At 46.2% G+C, this 18,675-nt stretch overlaps 1 protein-coding gene across 1 annotated transcript in view; it reads left to right on the forward strand.

The window, feature by feature from the left end:
* Positions 1–622: 622 nt before the first annotated feature.
* Positions 623–18,675, forward strand: part of fscn1a (fascin actin-bundling protein 1a) — a 34,545-nt gene continuing 16,492 nt past the window's right edge. The window contains 3 exon segments of the mRNA XM_072480927.1: positions 623–829; positions 832–1,100; positions 1,102–1,633. Coding sequence (XP_072337028.1) covers positions 814–829; positions 832–1,100; positions 1,102–1,633 — 817 coding nt within the window. The 5' untranslated portion in view covers positions 623–813.

Consider the following 18,675-nt stretch of genomic DNA (forward strand, 5'->3'; position numbering starts at 1 on the left):
GCTAAATTGCCCCTTAGTGTCCAAAGATGTGCAGGCTAGATGGTGTCATGGGGATAGGACAGGCCTAAGTAGGGAGCTCCTTCAGAGAGGCGCTGCAGGCTTGATGGAACGAATGGCCTCCTTCTGCACTGTAGGGATTTTTATGGAATGTCGGAACAGGATTGACCATGCTTAGTTGGTCTTAGTATCCAAAAAGGTTAGGTGGGATTACTGGGTTAAAGGGATACGGTGGAGGTGTGGATCTTGTTGGGCGCTCTTTCTAAGGGCTGGCGCAGACTCGCTGGGCCGACTGGCCTCCTTCTGCACAGTAAATTCTATGATTTCTAGGATCAAGGGGTTAAATGGTCAATTCCTTATTCAATGATCCGATGTTCATTCCTTGGAGAGAAAAAAAGCGACTGTGAAAATACAGCTGATGTTATTTGTCCATCGGTCACACATAGTGAAGAGCTGTCAAGCTTGTGTGGATTTTAGATTTTTTAAAAACCAGGATAAAACCATCAACGACAAGAAAAAGCATAGCAGTAGTCAGGAGTGAGTAGTGAGTGAGTAGAAAGCAGCCTGGCTCAGCCTCTGCTGAAAGGCGGTGCTAACTCTCCTGACGTCAGACCCTGTATAAAATATACCGCGGTGGCTGAGCTTCAGCCTTGCTGGAGGAGGCTGAGCTCATACACACGTACTGGGGGTCTCCAGTCAAACAAAGGGGCTCGATACAAACCGTGCAACAACAAAAATAAATTCCACAAGGACACAACACAAAATCAAGCTCAGATTCAAGGGAGGGGTTGACGAAGCAGTGGAGAGCCTGCAGCCATGCCAGCTAACGACCCAGCAACAGTCTGCAGATCCAGTTTGGACTCATCAACTGCGGGAAGAAGTATCTGACGGCCGAAGCCTTTGGCTTCAAGATCAACGCCTCGGCGGCCACCATGAAGAAGAAGCAGATTTGGACGCTGGAGCAGAATGGCGAAGACTCCAATGTGGTCTTCTTCAAGAGCCACCTGGGCCGGTACCTGGCCGCCGACAAGGATGGCAAGGTGTGGTGTGAGAGTGAGCAGCCGGCCGCAGACTGCAGGTTCCTCATCGTTGCCCACGACGACGGGCCGCTGGTCTCTGCAGTCCGAGCCCCACAAGCGCTACTTTGGCGGCACCGAGGACCGGCTGACCTGCTTCGCCCAGACCATCTCGGTGGCCGAGAAGTGGAGTGTCCACATCGCCATGCACCCGCAGGCCAACCTCTTCAGTGTGACCAGGAAGCGGTACGCTCACCTGAGCGCCAAGGACGAGCTGGCCATCGACCGGGACACTCCCTGGGGAGTGGATTCCCTCATCACCCTGGTCTTCCAGGATCAGAAATACAGTCTGCAGTGCAGCGACAACCGCTTCCTCCGCAATGACGGGCTGCTGGTGGAGAAACCCGAGAGGGGTACCGGCTACACCCTGGAGTTCAGGTCGGGCAAGGTGGCTTTCAGGGACTGTGAAGGCAAATACCTGGCACCCTCCGGCCCCACTGGCACCATGAAGGCTGGCAAAAGCACCAAGGTGGGCAAGGATGAACTCTTTGTCCTGGAGCAAAGCCATCCACAGGTGGTCCTCAAGGCTGCAAATGGCAGGCATGTTTCTATCCGGCAAGGTAAGGGTTAATGATCGATCATAAGCTCCCCCCCGCCCCCCAATTAGCCACGCTTTCCCTTATCTATTCCAATATCCATTAACCATCCCTATTGTGAAAAAGGAACACATTGCAAAAAAACTTCTGCATTCTTATTTCCCCCCCCCCAAAAAATGGACGTGTGGTCACCTTTTCCATTGATTTGATTCCCTCATTAATTTGCTGGAGAATTAATTTGTCAGGCATGAGAAGAATTTCTCCAACATGGCTTCTATTTTAATTCCATTGTTTCCTGGAGGATTTTTTTTCTGTGGGGGCGGGGGGGGGGGGGGGGGCGGGGGGGGGGGGGGAGGCGCGCCCCTAGATAAATACCTCACAGATCCATCAATCCTTTCCTATCTCTCTGGTAACGGTATATAATTACTTTGGGCGGTAAGTCAAAGGTTAACGAGCAGGACCAAGTTTCATTCTGTGGCCCTTCCAATTCGCAAATGCTCTTTGATTAACACGAGATCCGTGTGGGCAGCAATATAACTGGGAGGAATGGAGAGGCATCATGAATGCAACAGATTTCCAGAATGTCCTTTATGGGAAATAGGGGGAATGTTTCTTTTTCGACCTGGGACTCTAGAAAATAAGTTTTTTTTTTTTTTTTTTTTTGTGTTGCCTCTCATTGTCTGCAATAACTGTTTTGCACAGCTGTTCACAGTTCCTTCGTTTACAGGAATAGTATAATCGTTCCATTGTGCAATGAACAATCCAAACATTTCCTTACAGTCCTCTGCCAGCAACGCTGATCACTCCTCTCCCAGCCAACACTCAGGTTTGAAGTGGGGAATTGGTGTATGCAACAGAGGATGTATCCAACCATTATCCTTTAATCAATCCGGCTGCTGCAAAAATAAACCTCTTCTGGATGCAGTTGCTAATGAAATTTAGCCGTGAGGTGTTTTCCCCCCCCTCCCCTTAAAGCTGAAAATGAGTTGTTGAAAATCCTCGTCTAGCGCTTTATTTTATGAATAGCTTCCTTTATCTCAATGAGGCGTTAAATAACAAAACTGGCTTCAGACACAACAAAGGAAATGTTCTTTAGTCTACTGAGAGCGTTTTCAGATGCTCAACAAAATGGGGTTCCAGCGGGAGGCGAGTCGGAGCTGCTGGTTTAATGCAGACTCGACCGATCAGGTCTTGAAACGAGCTGCTGTTATGGAATGAAATACATATATTTAAAATCCTTTAGCCCTGCAAAAATGCTTCAACGTGACCTCACCCGTGACTGCAGAACAAAACCAGATGTGTGTTATTTGAGCTCTTAAAGGGAGGACTTTGCTGCAACCTTGGGGTCTGCCGACAGAAATATAATTTGGGCGCCTCGTCTGCCACAGAGGCAGAAAGCAATGTGCAACACTTCACTACTGCACCCAGACTGCGTAGCATTAAAATTAACCCTTTTTTGTGTGGTCGCTATGCAAGTCGGTATCCCTATTTTTAAAAAGTAGGTTTTAATTTTATTCGTGTGACCACTTGAGGATCATCCTGGTCTCATGGAGGATTGTTGCAACTTCATTTTTCTTGTCGTTTTGCACTAATGTATTTTTTGAAGAATCCGGAGGACCACAAGTGTTTTAGTGATTGGAATAATAGGTAATAATTAACACTGAGGGCCAATTTCTCATTTTGGGCTCTAGCAAGTGTCAAAGTGTGATTGCTGGTGCTTTAATTCAAATTGCAGAACCTGCATTTTATCCAGCACATTTTTAATATGGTGAAATGTTCCAACATGTTTCACCTCGGACGTTATCAAACTAAACTGCAGGCGACGAGACCAGTGACAAAATTTGGGCAGAGGTAGGTTTTAAGAAGCATTTTAAGGGTGAGAGGAGGAAGAGGTGATTTTGATTTGATTTATTATTGTCACATGTATTGGTATACAGTGAAAAGTATTGTTTCTTGCATGCTGTGCAATGCATACTGTACATAAGGAAGGAGAGACTGCAGAATTTAATGTTACAGTTATAGCAAGGTGTAGAGAAAAGATCAACTTAATACGAGGTAGGTCATTCAAAAGTAGAGAAGAAGCTGTTCTTGAGTCGATGTGGTATAAGGGGAGAATTCCAGAGTTTTGAGCCCAAGCAACTGGTTGCCAATGATGGAATGATGAAAATGGGAGATATGTGAAAGATGAGAATGGGAGGAAACTGGAGATCAGGCTTGTAGGGCTGGTGGAGGTCAGAGATGGGAGAGGGGTGAGTCTGGGGGGGGATTTGAAAACAATACCATCTATTACTTCTTAAGAAGGACATTGAATCTACACCTGTTCCATGTGCTGGTCTGCTTGTCACTACACAGTGACCCTGTCACTTAATAGATTGAATTGATCTGTCAGTAGAACATCCCCCAGCTTGCACTGTGTTCAGTATATTTGCTTCATTTTAGCAAACAAAACGAAATGAGTTCCTTGGAGAGAAATTACTAATGTTGCACCCAGTGCAGAATTTGGGCGTCTGGTAGGCCTGAATTTGTGCATTTTTCATTTTCCTCATCCTCCCTTTTTTTTCTTGGACTAAAATGGGATGATTTTTGTGTACCAGTGAAGAAGCCCACAGCTGCTCTCTCCTACTCTTATTCCCAGCTGTCACTTGTCCATTGTAATTGTCCCCTCCCTTCACGTGCTTTTGCTAATTGCCTTTTGCAAAACATTTTTGTAAGTGGGAGGGGAAAAGAGTTGCACACTCCATGTCTGAGCATTTTTAAAGAAAATATCTCCCATTGGTTCTCAAGTAGTGAAGTAAAGGAAAGCTATTTAGCTGGATTGGAGCCCAAAATACTTATTCACTGCACGTGTAGAATTGGGGTTTGGCCAATTTGGATTGTTTGGCCTACAAAACATTTTTGTGTGTCTATATAAATTTGGACAAAACCTCTAATAGATGCTGTCCAACAGGTGTGTGTCAATGTTCTTCTTGTTAACTTTGCTGATATTTGGGAATTGTAGTAACCTCTCATGCATCCTCCACCTTTTATTGGGTTACATTGGGGAAAAGTGTAAAGAGCTGATGCACTGAATTATCTGTTTCATTATGGAGCTTGACCATGGCACACTGGCTGCAGCATATTCTAGTGATAGGAAAAGCTGCAGCAACGCACCAAGTCTTTTGACAGCACTTTCTAAACTCCTGACCTCCACCTGGAAGGATAAGGGAGGGGAGCATGGAACGCCATTGCCTCTGAAATTCTCAGCCGACGCTGAAGTGAGCATGTATTGCTTTTCATTCACTGTTGCTGTGTCACAATCGTGGAACACTATCCAACAGCACCATAGGAGCACCTTTCACCGTGCGGACTACTGCTGTGATTCAGAAGGGCACCCCTACCATCACCTTGTCAAGGGCAATTGAGGATGGGCAATAAATGCTGACGATTCAATCTTGGGGTATGAACATTAATACTTAAAATGTTACCTGTGATTTGGCAGAAGCAAATGGGAAATTAATGTTGGTGTCCTGGGACTCAACATGCGGTGGTCGCTGCTGCTGGAAGTGCATGTATGTCTGGGGAGGGCAAGATAAAATTTGACTACAATACTTTACATAGCTGAATAACCTGCCTAGATGTTTGCATGAACAGTAAATGACTTCGTCAAGGTACTGACGAGTGCGAAGCACTGATGGCACTGTATGCAGTCAGGAAACATTTATCTTGCCAAAAAAAAAATCAGAATTTTGGGGTATTATATGACTACCTGTCTCAATTTAATACCAAATGGGTCCAATGTGTTTCCCTGCCCGTTCAGCCTTGGGGACTGTCAGCCTGCATATAGGTGTTGGGAGGGGGAGCAGCACAAAGCCAAGGCCAGGTCTGCGAATGCTTAGTGGAACTTGGAGGAGCACGTCTTCCAGCTACACACATCTATTTTTAATGGTTTTAAAAAAGAATCTGCTCCCTGGACTCCAATGCACATGGGTGGAGTGTTTGTTCCAAGTCCACCCATGTGTCCCTCAGGATTGCAGTCAGAGCCCTAATAATGTCACGAAGGCTCCAATTTTCATGGTGAAAGAGGCAGACTGGTTGTTTCTGGCAGGTGTGTTGGAAAGTTGCAGTTGGCCAATTTGTCAAGATTAATGGGGCAGCGAGGTTACTAACCCTATTTGTAAGCCCTCGCCCAAGTCCAAAATCCATTCAGGTTTGAGAGATAAATGAGTTCTAGATTTTGTACAATTCCAAGTTTGCTTAGCTAATTTGGTTTAAAATCACCTGACTTGATCCATTATTTGATTTTTTTTTTCATATTGGTGGAGTATGCAGACAGTAAGTGTATGTGCCCACTGCTGATCCTCTTCCTCCAGGTACCATGCCCAGAGGGTGTTTGCAAACCATGGCCTCCCATTGATTACATTTGGCAAAATACTGCCGCGGTTTGCCTTTGTCTTCTGTTGGATGGCTGACCAGGAGACTCTCCCGCTCTTCACCTGTCATCGGGCATTTTGGAAGGATTTACAGGCTGATGGAGACCCATTGCTAATACTAAACTTTATTGCCTATTCATAAAAAGTAATTTGCTTGATGGCACCACAAATCCAATGAACTACCAACTAGCTTCGAGCCCCACATTGAGGCTTATAAATAGCAGCAAATTGAATTTAATCTATCATCCATAAATGTAATGGATATGATTTAGTTCAGGCTGACTACAACAATAGATATTTTTTGGCAGGAAGTAATATGTGCCTGGCAGAAAATGTAAAGTATTTGTTTCAGGAGAAGAATCTTTTTTTTTTTTTTTTTTAGACCCAGGTCTGCCATTCAATAAGGTTCTTATTGTAACCTCCCCCTACCGTGATAACCTTTCACCCCTTGCTTATCAAGAAGCTATCTCCCTTTGCTTGAAAAATATTCAAAGACTCTGCTTCCATTGCCTTTTGAAGAAGGAAGTTCAAGACTCACTACCCTCAGGAAAAAAAATTCTCATCTGTCTTAAATGGGTGACTCTTTATTTTTAAACAGAGACCCCCTACTTTTAGATTTTCCCACAAGAGGAAACATTTTCTCCACATCCACCCTGTCAAGACTCCTCAGGATTTTATATGTTTCTTTTCTTTAAAATTAACGTATCCAATTTCCCCCCCCCCCCCCCCCCCCCCCCAAATTTAGGGACAATTTAGTGTGGCCAATTCACCTATCCTGTGCATCTTTGGTTTGTGGGTGAGACTTGCGTAAGCGCAGGGAGACTATGCAAACTCCACATGGACAGTGACTCGGGGCTGGGATCGAATCCAGGTCCTCAATGACTGGGCAGCAGTGCTCACCACTGCACCATGATGCCGTCCACTGGATTTTACCTTTTTTTCAATCAATTCGCCTCTTACTCTTCTAAGCTCCAACAGATGCACCCCAGTTTGTTCACCCTTTCCTCATAAGAGAACCCGCCCACTCTTGATACTGGTCCAGTAAACCCCTCTGAACCGTGAAACCAATACTGTGTACACTTCAGATGTGGCTTCACAAATGCCCTGTACAACTGAAGCATAAACTCATGACTTTTGTATTCCATTCTCCTTGCAATCAACAATAACATTCTATTAACTTTCTTTATTACCTGCACACTAGCCTTTGCACTAGGGCACCCAGATCCCTCAGCACCTCCTTGAGTTGTGCAACCTCTCGCCATTGAAATAGTATGCTTTATTATTCTTCCTGCAATACAGAACAATTTCACATTTTCCCACATTAATGCAATTTGCTAGATCTTTGCCCTTAACGTATCTGTTTCTTTGCAACCTAATTATGTCCTCTTAATACCTTACTTTCTCATCCATCTTTGTGTCATAAGCAGATTTAGCAACCGTACCTTTGGTCCCTTCATCCAAATCATTAATATAAATTGTGAAAAGCTGAGGCTCCAGCACTGATCCCTGTGACACACCACTCGTCAACATCCTGCCAACCTGAAAAAGACCCCCATTTCTGCCTACTCTCTGGCTTGCTAACAGGAAACCATCTTCTACACATGCAAATGTTACCCCCTACACAGGGCAGCACGTTGGCGCAGTGGATAGCACTGCTGCCTCACGCCACCGAGGTCCCAGGTTCGATCCAGGCTCTGGGTCACTGTCCGTGTGGAGTTTGCACATTCTCCCGTGTTTGCGTGGGTTTCGCCCCACAACCCAAAGATGTGCAGGATAGGTGGATTGGCCACGTTAAATTGCCCCTTAATTGGTAAAAAAAAAAAAAATTGGGTAGTCCAAATTTTTAAAAAAATGTTACCCCCTACACATTTGAGGATTTTTTGGCAATAACCTTTTGTCGCCTTCTGTAAATCAGTACAGTATATTCACAGATTCCTTTTATCCAAAAGTAATGCGACTCCTTCAAAGAACTCCAGTAAATTGGCTAAACATTTCACAAAACTGAATGCCTTGAATTTAGGTACCCTGCTATAACATCTTTATAATAACATCTGTCACAGTGACTATGTTGATGCCAACCTAAGTGGCCAATAGGTTCTTGTTTTCTGCATCCCTTCCTTTTTGAATAAAGGAATTACATTCATTATTTTCCAATCTAACTAGCCTTCCCCTAGGTAATTTTGGCAAATTAAACCAATGTATCGGCTATCTCATTGGCCACTTTTGAGACCCTAGGATGATGTCCATCCAGACCTAGGCACTTGCCAGTCACAGGTCCAACATTTACTTAGTGCCACTTCCCTGGTGATTTTAATTTTCCTGATTCCCTCCATGCCTTCCATTTCCCGATTTCCTCCCAACCTTCCATTCCCACCCTTCCATTTCCTGATTTTACAGCTATTTCTAGGCTGTTACTTGTATCCTCGAGTGCCAAATACCTGTTTCAATTTATCTGCCATCTCCTTATTTTTCCATTATTAATTTCCCAGACTTGCTTACCTCAGGATCCAGAATGCTTTGCAGTACCTGGAAAAGGATCACTTCAGTTTGAACCTCGAACAATTATTTCTGGAAGGTTGAGTGCCAGCCATTTCCAACTGAAAATGTCATAACCAGGCAAAAGGATAGTCAAAATTTGGTTTCAAGACTGAAAGCAATGGATTTTGCTTGTGTGGATATTGAAGAATGTGGAGATGGCATCCTGAGCTGCCATTTTATTAGATCATGGCTGAACCAAATTGAGGGGTTGAAGGTCTCGCTCTAGTCCCACCAATGTCCTCCATGTCCTATTGGTGGTCGGGTCGTGGTTTTGTGCTGGTGTACATATCGGAACTCAATCAGAATTCCTATTCTCTGGAATTTTTCCTGGGAGTGGGAATTGAGTTAATCCACAAGTAGGGGTTTCAGTGGACCCCACTTGAGCAGTGCAAATGATTAAATACATTTGTATGTAATGATGTGGCATAAAATTTGTAAAAATAAGTCATGAGGGTATTATATCTGGCGTGGGGGGAGGGGGAAGAAAGGTATGAGAAATGTGGAATGGTGTCACTCGGTCTTGTGCTGTACTCCATTGAAATTTTCCAGTTAACTGTTTTACATTTGTGGTTTTCCTTTGTAGGATCAATCAAATGTAATTTCTACCAAGTCTACAAGGAGCAGTCTAAAAGTGGTTATAGCATCATAGAAGTGTAGAAGGGGGCCTTTTGGCCCATCAAGTCTGCACTGCCTCTCGAAAGAGCACTTTCTAGGCCCTATCCCCCACCTAACGTTTGGGTACGAAGGGGCAATTTATCATGGCCAACCCACCTAACCTGCACATCTTAGGACTGTGGGAGGAAACCGGAGCACCCGGAGGAAACCCACGCAGACACAATGTGCAAGCTCCACACAGTCACCCGAGGTTGGAATCGAACATGGGTCCCTGGTGTTGTGAGGTAACAGTGCTAACCACTGTGCCCCACCCACCCCCCAATGTTTGATGTGATCCAATTCTCGAAAGTGCATAATAAGTAACGCCCATGAATTGTAGAAACCCTCCATCCTTCCCCTCAGTTCAAATTTAACCTTTTCAAGCGTCATGAATTCCAGCAGGTCCCCCCCCCCCCCCCCCCCCCCCCCCCCCCCCCCCCCCGCCAGGGCACAGGGTGGAGAGGTTGATCTCCACCCTAACAGGATCCACCTTTTGACGATCAACGAGGTGAAGGCTACAACATCTGCCTCCGCGCCCGTTTCCAACCCCGGCTGGTCCGACACCCCGAATATGGCCTCCCGAGGGCCCGGGTCCAGTTTCACGTGCGCCACTTTAGAGATTACCCTAAATACCTACCAGTGATCCTCTAGCTTTGGACAGGACCAAAACATATGAACGTGGTTTGCAGGGCCTCCCCCACAACATTCACACACATCTACCCCCTCAAAGAGCCAGCTCCTCCTCGCCTTTGTAAGGTGCGCTCGATACACCACCTTCAGCTGTATCAGCCCCGACCTCCAGCTGTATCAGCCCCGACCTCGCACATGAGGTGGAGGCGTTCACCCTCCGGAGCACCTCCCACCATAACACCACCTCCATACCCTCTCCCAACTCTTCCTCCCACTTTGCCTTGATCCCTTCTAGCGGCGCCTTCTCCTTCTCCAAAATAGTCCCGTAAACTGCCAATACTAACCCCTTCTCCAGTCCCCCTGTCGTCAGCAGCACCTCCAGCAATGTGGAAGCCGGCTCTACTGGGAAGCTCTGAACCTCCTTTCTGGCAAAGTCTCGAACCTGCATGTATCTAAATGTTTCTCCCTGCTCCAGCCCATACTTCGTTCCCAGTTCCTTCAATTCCGCAAACCAAACCCAAGAAACAAATCTTTTAATGTCCTAATTCCTTTCTCTTCCGATCTCCGAAAATTTCCATCCCACTTCTCTGGCTCAAATCTATGGTTCCCCAGGCAGCACGGTGGCGCAGTGGGTTAGCACTGCGGCCTCAGCACCGAGGTCCCAGGTTCAATCCCGGCTCTGGGTCACTGTCCTGTGGGGTTTGCACATTCTCCCCGTGTTTGCGTGGGTTTCGCCCCCACAACCCAAAAAGATGTGCAAGCTAGGTGGATTGGCCACGCTAAATTGCCCCTTAATTGTTGGAAAAAAATGAATTGGGTACTCTAAATTTATATTTTTAAAAATCTATGGTTCTCCCGAATCAGCATTTCCCTTGACCCTGCCCCCAACCAGAAGTGCTGTCGAAACTGCCGCCAAATTCTCAACGAAGCTATTGCTACTGGACTCCGAGTATTTTCTCGGGCTCCTTTACTGGGCCCCCTCTTGCCATCAGGTGTGCTCGAAAAATTGTGTCCCACCAATCAGGTGGTTCCTCCAAGCAGGTCTTTACTGAGCCAGGTTTTCGCAGGCATTGCCATCCATCTATGTTGCATTTCAGGGTGTCTTTGAAGGGCTTCCTTTGTCCTCCTCTTGTTCAGAGGCCTTCTTTGAGCTGGGCGAAGAAGATTTGCTTTGGGAGTCAGGACTCTAACAAACTAAGCGGAGTCCGTTTCGGATGCTTATGGCCTCTATGCTGGTGCTCTTGGTTCCTTCAAGGATGCTGATGTTAGTACACCTGTGCTCCTGGCTGGTGCGGAGAATCTGTGTTGATGGTACCTCTCCAGGGCTTTGCGGTGGCATCTGTACATAGTCCCAAGTTTCTGAGCCGTATAGGAGTTGGAAGGATGACTGCCTTGTACACGAGGATCTTGGTGTCAGCATGAATGTTGCAGTCGTCAAAGACTCGCCTTGGGTGCCCAAAGGAGGCGCTCGTGAACTGGATACAATGTTGGATCTCTGCATCGATGTTCGCCTTAGCTGAGAGGTGGCTCCCCAGGTAGGGGAAGTGTTCCACGTTTGGTAGGGTTTCCCCATTGATCTTGATGGAGGGAGTGACCGATCTTGCCCTGGGATGGGTTGGTAAATGACTTGAACCACCTTGAGGTGAGGCTGAGACGGATTCTTCGATATGCTTCAATAAAGGTGTCCAGCATAGCTTGGCAATTCTCTTCTGAGAGGTGGAGATGGCGATGTCACCCGCGTACTGGTGTTCCACATGATTTGTCAGTGTCGATTTCTTCTGGATTTCAACTTATGAAAGTCTTCTGTCTGTCCTGTAGACTATGTACACTCCACTGGGAGGTTTGTTCTTGACCAGGTGAAGGATGGTGGCGATGACCCATCCCTGCTTGACTCCAGTCTTGATCTCAAAGGTTTCTATCTTATTTCTGTTGATGAGGTCACCGATATCTTGTCATAGAGGAGCCAGGGGATGTTGATGAATTTCTTTTGGACAGCTAGGGTCTTCCATACCACTTCTGGGTTGACTGAGTCACAAGCCTTGGTCAGATTTAGGTGGAAGTTGCTCCTGGCATTTTTCTCAAAAGTGGAAATCATGTCTGCTGACTGGCTTTCAAGAAGGATTTCTTTTAGACTCTGGGAGAAGGCAGCTAGCAAGGATTCATGCGATGATCTTCCCGTTGATGGCGAACAGGGAGATTCCTCGGTAGTTCCCACTGTCTGCTTTTGTCTCCTTTCTTGAAGCTGGTTGCAATAACTGCATCCCTGAGGTCAATGAGAATTTCTTCCCTATCCCAGATTATCAGGAACAGCTGCTGGAGATGACTGGTGATCTCTTCCCAAGTTTGAAAATCTCCAATGAGACAGCACAGTGCGCAGTGATTAGCACTGCTGCCGTATGGTGCCGAGAACCCAGGTTTGATCCCGGCTCTGGATCACTGTCGGTGTGGAGTTTGCACATTCTCCCCATGTCTGCGTGGGTCTCACCCCCACAATCCAAAGATGTGCAGGGTAGATGGATTGGCCGTGCTAAATTGCCCCTTAATTGGAAAAAATGATTTGGGTATTCTAAATTTAAAAGAAAAAGAAGAAAATCTCCATTGGAATTCCATCTACTCCTGTGGCTTTTCCATTCTTTGGTTTTAACAGTACACTTCTAAAAGTAAGCTGACTTTCCCTGGCTGCATGAATCATATGCTACAAAATGACACCTGCTTTAAAGCTCCCTAGAAAGATGTAGCTACATTTGCCTTGTCTCTTAATTTACTTAAAGGGGCAATGAATGTAGTGTAGCTGTTAATCTATACCATCAATATCCCACAATTAGATGATTGATTAGTTTTTTTTTTTCTTTTTGGTGACAATTAACTAAACGTAATGCAACCCAGAACACATTATTCCTCGTTGAATAATATGGCAGGATCTTTAACTTTCACCTGAGGAAGCCTCCAATTAATATCTTCCTAACATTTGCATCTCCTGCCACACAGAATTTCCTCTGCACCAGACTGAAATGTTAATTTGGACTATGTGCTTCATGGGGCCCGAGCTTTTAACCGCTGCCATTATGAAAGAGTACTGTACCTGTTGCAGGTTTTCTCTCCCGATGCACAGTTTCCTAGCCAAAACCAGTCGGGAGACTTTAAAGTTACCTCTGTTCTTGAATTGGACAAAGAGGTGTGTCCTATCTTCCATACAGCAGCTACTCTCTGAGAAGGGAGGAACCCAGCTTTTGGTTCTCACCCAAATATTTAGCACTCACTCCCCCAACCTTTGTCAACTCATCAGATATAGACTTTCCATTTGTGGTGTTGCACCAAGTTATTGTACCTCTTTTGATCCTTAACTTATACTTTACAGCTAACAGTTGTTGCTCAAAGTTTTACACCCACAGTGCAAATGCATCCTCAATTCAGCTGAGAAATGTATTTGTGGTTTGTGTTATGCCATACCTTGGCCTCGAAGATCTTGTACTGAAGGGTATCTAGGTTAATGCATTGTTTAGCTTGTCTGAAGTTTCAGCATGAAGTAACCCCTATTTAGTCTTATCTATAAAAGCAATTGTTCAGACCTTTTGCGATGTGCTGGTTTGTAAGTACTGTAATGTATTTTGAATGTCAGAATAAAAATTGCATGTACATACTCATCCAGCTCCATTTTCAATAATTTGTGAATCCACAATAGTGCTGGCAACTTATTCCAGACACTAATTTTTTGATTAACTGTATTGTCTAGTACCTGAAAGTAGTTCTATGCTTTGGCCCAATTGAACAACCTAGTTGTGATTGCGTTTGACCTTTCAGCCCATATTTAAAAAAAAAAAAAATTAAAACCCAAGGGGCGGGATTCTCCGACTCCCCGCCGGGCCGGAGAATTGCCGGAGGGTGGCGTGAATCCCGCCCCGGCGCCTACTGCCAGATAATCGGCAGGGGCAGGAATCGTGTCGTTCCGGTCGGGGCCGTTGGCAGTGCCCCCCCCCCCCCGGCGATTCTCCGCTCCATGATGGGCCGACTGGCTGCCCGTTTCCGGTCAGTCCTGCCGGTGTAAATCAAACCAGGTCCTTATCGGAGGGACCTGGCTCTGCAGGTGGCCTGCGGAGTCCTCGGGGAGGGGTGGGTATCTGGCCCTGGGGGGTGCCCCCACGGTGGCCTGGCCCGCATTCGGGGCCCACCGATCTGCGGGCAGGCCTGTGCTGTGGGGGCACTCTTTCCCTCCGCGCCGGACGCTGTAACGGTCCGCCATGGCCGGTGCGGAGAAGAACACCCCTGTGCACGCGCTGGGATCACGACAGAACGCGCATGTGCCAACTTGCGCCGGCCGGCGCCGCCACCGTCCTAGACCCTGAAGGTGCAGAGGATTCAGCATTCCGGGCGGCCCAACGCCAGAGTGGTTCACGCCACTCCTCGGCGCCAGTATGGCCCGCCCCGCCAGATAGCGGAGAATCCCGGCCAAGGTCTTTGAACCTGTCCTAGAAACTAACACCTCCCTTTTAACTAGGTATCAGTCTAATCATCATCGATAATAAAAGCAAATTACTGCGGATGCTGGAATCTGAAACAAAACAACAGAAAATATTGAACGATCTCAGCAGATCTGACCGCATCTGTGGAGAGAAAAGGGAGCTAATGTCTCGAGTCTGGATGACTTTGTCAAAGCTAGAGAGAACTGGAAATAGGGTCAGATTTATACTGTTGTGGAGGTGCCGTTCAGTGGGGCTGGATCCAGGGCCAGAGATAGGTGGAGATTGACCAAGATGTCGTGGACAGAAAGGCGAAGGAACGTAAATGGGGGTGATCAAGGCTAAGAAGGGTATTGATAGTGGCACATTAAAAGATCAGAATGTGTTAATGTCAGAACAACGGTTAGCAGCGTGTCAACAGGCAACAAGGAACAGTTGGCCCAAGTGGAGTGGGGAGGAGGGGGACAGTGGTGAGGGAAAAACAGATCTAATGGAAGAAATTAAAATGAATTGATATAAATAAAAATTGGGTGAAGGTGAAGGAGAGAGTTCACAGTCTGAAGTTGTTGAACACAATGTTAAGTTTGGAAGGCAATGTGGTTTTGTCCCTTGGGCTTCACTGGAGAATTGCAGCAAGCCAAGGACAGAAATGTGGACATGAGAGCAGGACGGTGTGTTTAAATGGAAAGTGTCAGGAAGGTCTGGGTCCTGCTTGCGGACAGACCAAAGATGTTGTGCAAAGCGGTCACCCAGTGTGTTTAGTCTCTCCAATGAAGAGTAGACCGCATTGGGAGCAGCAAATACAATAGACTAGATTGAAGGAGGTGCACATGAAACGCTGCCTCACTTGAAAAAAATGTTTAAACCCTGGGATGATGAGCAGAGGGGAGGTAAAGGGGCAGATGTGGCACCTCCTGCAATTGCATGGGACCGTGCCGGAGGAAGAGGGTGAGGTGTTGGGAGTGATGGAGGAATGGACTAGGATTTCCCAGAAGGAACAATAGGGAATGCTGATAGGGGAGGGGAGATGTGTTTGGTGGTGGCATCATGCTCGAGTTGGCGGAACTGGCTGAGGATGATTCTTTGAATTTGGAGGATGATGGGGTGAAAAGTGAGGACCAGGGGGACCCTCTTCTGGTTTTGGGAGTTAGGGGAAGGTGTAAGAGCAGAGGTGCGGGAGATGGATCAGACATGTTTGAGAGCCCTGTCAACTAGAGTGGGTGGGAAACCACAATTGAGGAAGAATGAAGACCTGGCAGCAATTTTGGAAAGTAGCATCATCGAAACAGGTGTGACGGAGGTGATAAACTGGGAGATTGGGATGGAGTCCTTGCGGGATGTGGGGTGTGAAGAGCTGTAGTTGAGGGTAACTGTTGGAGGGGACGGTGCGGTAGCACAGTGGTTAGCACTGCTGCCTCATGGCGCTGAGGACCCGGGTTCGATCCAGGCCCCCGTCACTGTCTGTGTGGAGTTTGCACATTCTCCCTGTGTCTGCATGGATCAAGGGCAGCACGGTGGTGCAGTGGGTTAGCACTGTGGCCTCAAGGCGCCGAGGTCCCAGGTTCGATCCCGGCTCTGGGTCACTGTCCGTGTGGAGTTTGCACATTCTCAGTGTTTGCGTGGGTTTCGCCCCCACAACCCAAAAATGTGCAGGGTAGGTGGATTGGCCATGCTAAATTGCCCCTTAATTGGAACAAATGATTGGGCACTCTAAATTTATAAAAAAGTGTCTGCATGGATCTCACCCCCACAACCCAAAGATGTGCAGGTTAGGTGAATTGGTCATGCTAAATTGCCCCTTAATTCGAAAAAATAATTGGGTAATTTAATTTTGTTTTAATAAAAAGAGTTAGCTGTGGGAGTTGGTGTGCTTGTAATGAATACTAGTGGACAGTCTATCCCCAGAAATTAAAGAGGTCAAGGAAGAAAAATGTCTTGAGATGGACCATGTGAAGGTGATAAGAGGGTTGGAAATTGGAAGCTAAATTAATACGTTTTTCCAGATCCAAATGGAACATGTGCGGCAATCTAATTATCCTGCTTTGAAACATTTTTCTTGTTCTATAATCACTGACCACGAGGGGACCAAAACTAGTCATACTACTCTCTACATGTGGCCTCACTTGAGGTTTATTAAGAAGATGGTATTTCTTGTATTCGGTTGTCCTGAATTTTCAATTCCTGATTTGCTTTCCTGATGGCCTTTCAGCACTGCTCATGGATCTTCAATGAATGATGCACTATGAACCACAACAGTCCTTTTGCTCAGCAGCTGGGGACAAAAGATGCTCCCTGTCTGGTGTGTTCATGCATGGGATTGCATCATGAATAAATCTGTATCCTTTCAACCTGAAGGAAGCAGTACAAGTCATCTAGACACCACATAATGTGCATTCAAATATCTTTTCAGCAGCTTAATGATCAAATTCCCCAAGTGGACAAAGACTGATTTTACTGAAATCAGATGCTGGAGATCTGCTGTGTGTTCGGGATGCCCTCTTGATCTAAATTGGCTTTTTTTTTATTAGTGGGAGACCTGGTCCAACAAGTACAGTTTTTCTTGACACTTATTTTTTGATATGTTTTGGTGCTGTCTCACGCATACACACTTGAGATGCATGCCACCTTATTCAAAGTATGGACAGCAGCCTGATTATATTTTTCCTTTGACCAGCAAATCTATTTGCTTGATTTTTGTTTCATCTTTGCTTTCATTGTGCTCTTTTTTTTTTTTTAGTCAATCCACTGGCCAACTGAAGGCCTATTCATACGTGGATGTGAATGTTCTTTGTACATCAAAGCCTATTTGTATTTCAGCTGCCAGTGAACTCTTCCTGAGAGCGGAAAGGAACACGTTGGTTATGCTGTAGTATTGAATTTATGTCTTGTGTAAATTTTTCTCGTGTTACAATATGCATGTGTTAGGTGATTTTCTTGTGCTCTGAGGTCATCGGGTGCACTTTGCGTTCAACACTCTCTACCCCTACCCCAGTGGATGATATCCAAGAGTTGCGTTGCAACTCTCATGACCTGACTTTTGACCTTTCGTTGTCATGACAACCATTTCCTGGCTTGAAGTACATTATCATAGCAACTGGGCTGAGTAACTGTAACTGACTTCCATACTGGCAATTGAGGGGAGGGGGAGGAGGCAGTGGAACTGGAACTGATTCAATGGGAAGTTAATGCCATTTGAGTCCGTGATGGGCTGTGCAACAGCATCTGTTTGTAATAGGTAAACCATCAGTAATGGCAGTTTCAAAAGAAAATTGATGTACAAGTTGAAAGGAACACTGAAATCCACTCTCCAAGTAGAAACACGAGTTCCTAGGCAATCATCTAGAATTGTGTATATTTTTCCCAACTTGTCCGGTGTTTTTTCTGCTGTGAGTCACTGGTTTGAGAGAATTGATTTGAGTCCCATTTTTGAATCTACAGCAAAAGATCAATTTATTTAAAAATGCGATACTTTTCGGCAATACCGGCTAACCGGTATGATTGTCCATCTATGTTACTCGCCATGAGTCCTGTGAGTCCTTGCATGGTGAGCCTGATCCTAGAGCCGTGTCTCTCACCACACACTTGGCAGGTGCTTCCAGAAGGCGGGATTGGTCCTTGGATTCGTGATCACTGGAATTCCTTTCTCGGGTTCTTTTTCCAGACCTCCTTTGCCATCAGGTGTTCTTGACGAATTGTCCCTTCAATCAGGATGTTCCTCCTAGTAGGTCCCTTCCAAGCACGGATCTCCCAGGCGTTCACGCCTGTGTTGCATTTCTTTTTTTAAAATAAATTTGGAGTACCCAATTCATTTTTTCCAATTAAGGGGCAATTTAGCATGGCCAGTCCACCTAGCTTGCACATTTTTGTGTTGTGGGGGTGAAACCTATGCAAACACTGGGAGAATGTGCAAACTCCACATGGACAATGACCCAGAGCCGGGATCGAACCTGGGACCTCGGTGCCATGAGGCCGCAGTGCTAAACCACTGCGCCACCGTGCTGCCCAGTCTGTGTTGCATTTCTTGAAGTAAACCTTCAGGGTGTCTTTGAAGCATTTCCTTTGTCTTTGTCCTCCTTGTTCAGGAGCCTTCCTGGAGCTGGGTGAAGAAGATTTGCTTTGGCAATCGGGACTTTGGCTGGCCCAGTGGAGTTGGTTTTGGATGATCATGGCCTCGATGCTGGTTCTCTCGGCTCCTTCAAGGACACTGATGTTAGTACACTTGTCCTCCCAGCTGATATGGAGAATCTGTCTTCGTGTTGATGATGTTCAGGGTCTTGAGGTGGTGTCTGCGTAGTTCAGGTTTAGTTTCTGAGCCATGTAGAAGAGCTGGGAGAACGACTTCCTTGTACACGAGGATCTTGGTATCAGCACGGATGTA

This window comes from Scyliorhinus torazame, chromosome 17, assembly GCF_047496885.1.
Source record: "Scyliorhinus torazame isolate Kashiwa2021f chromosome 17, sScyTor2.1, whole genome shotgun sequence".
NCBI lineage: Eukaryota > Metazoa > Chordata > Chondrichthyes > Carcharhiniformes > Scyliorhinidae > Scyliorhinus > Scyliorhinus torazame.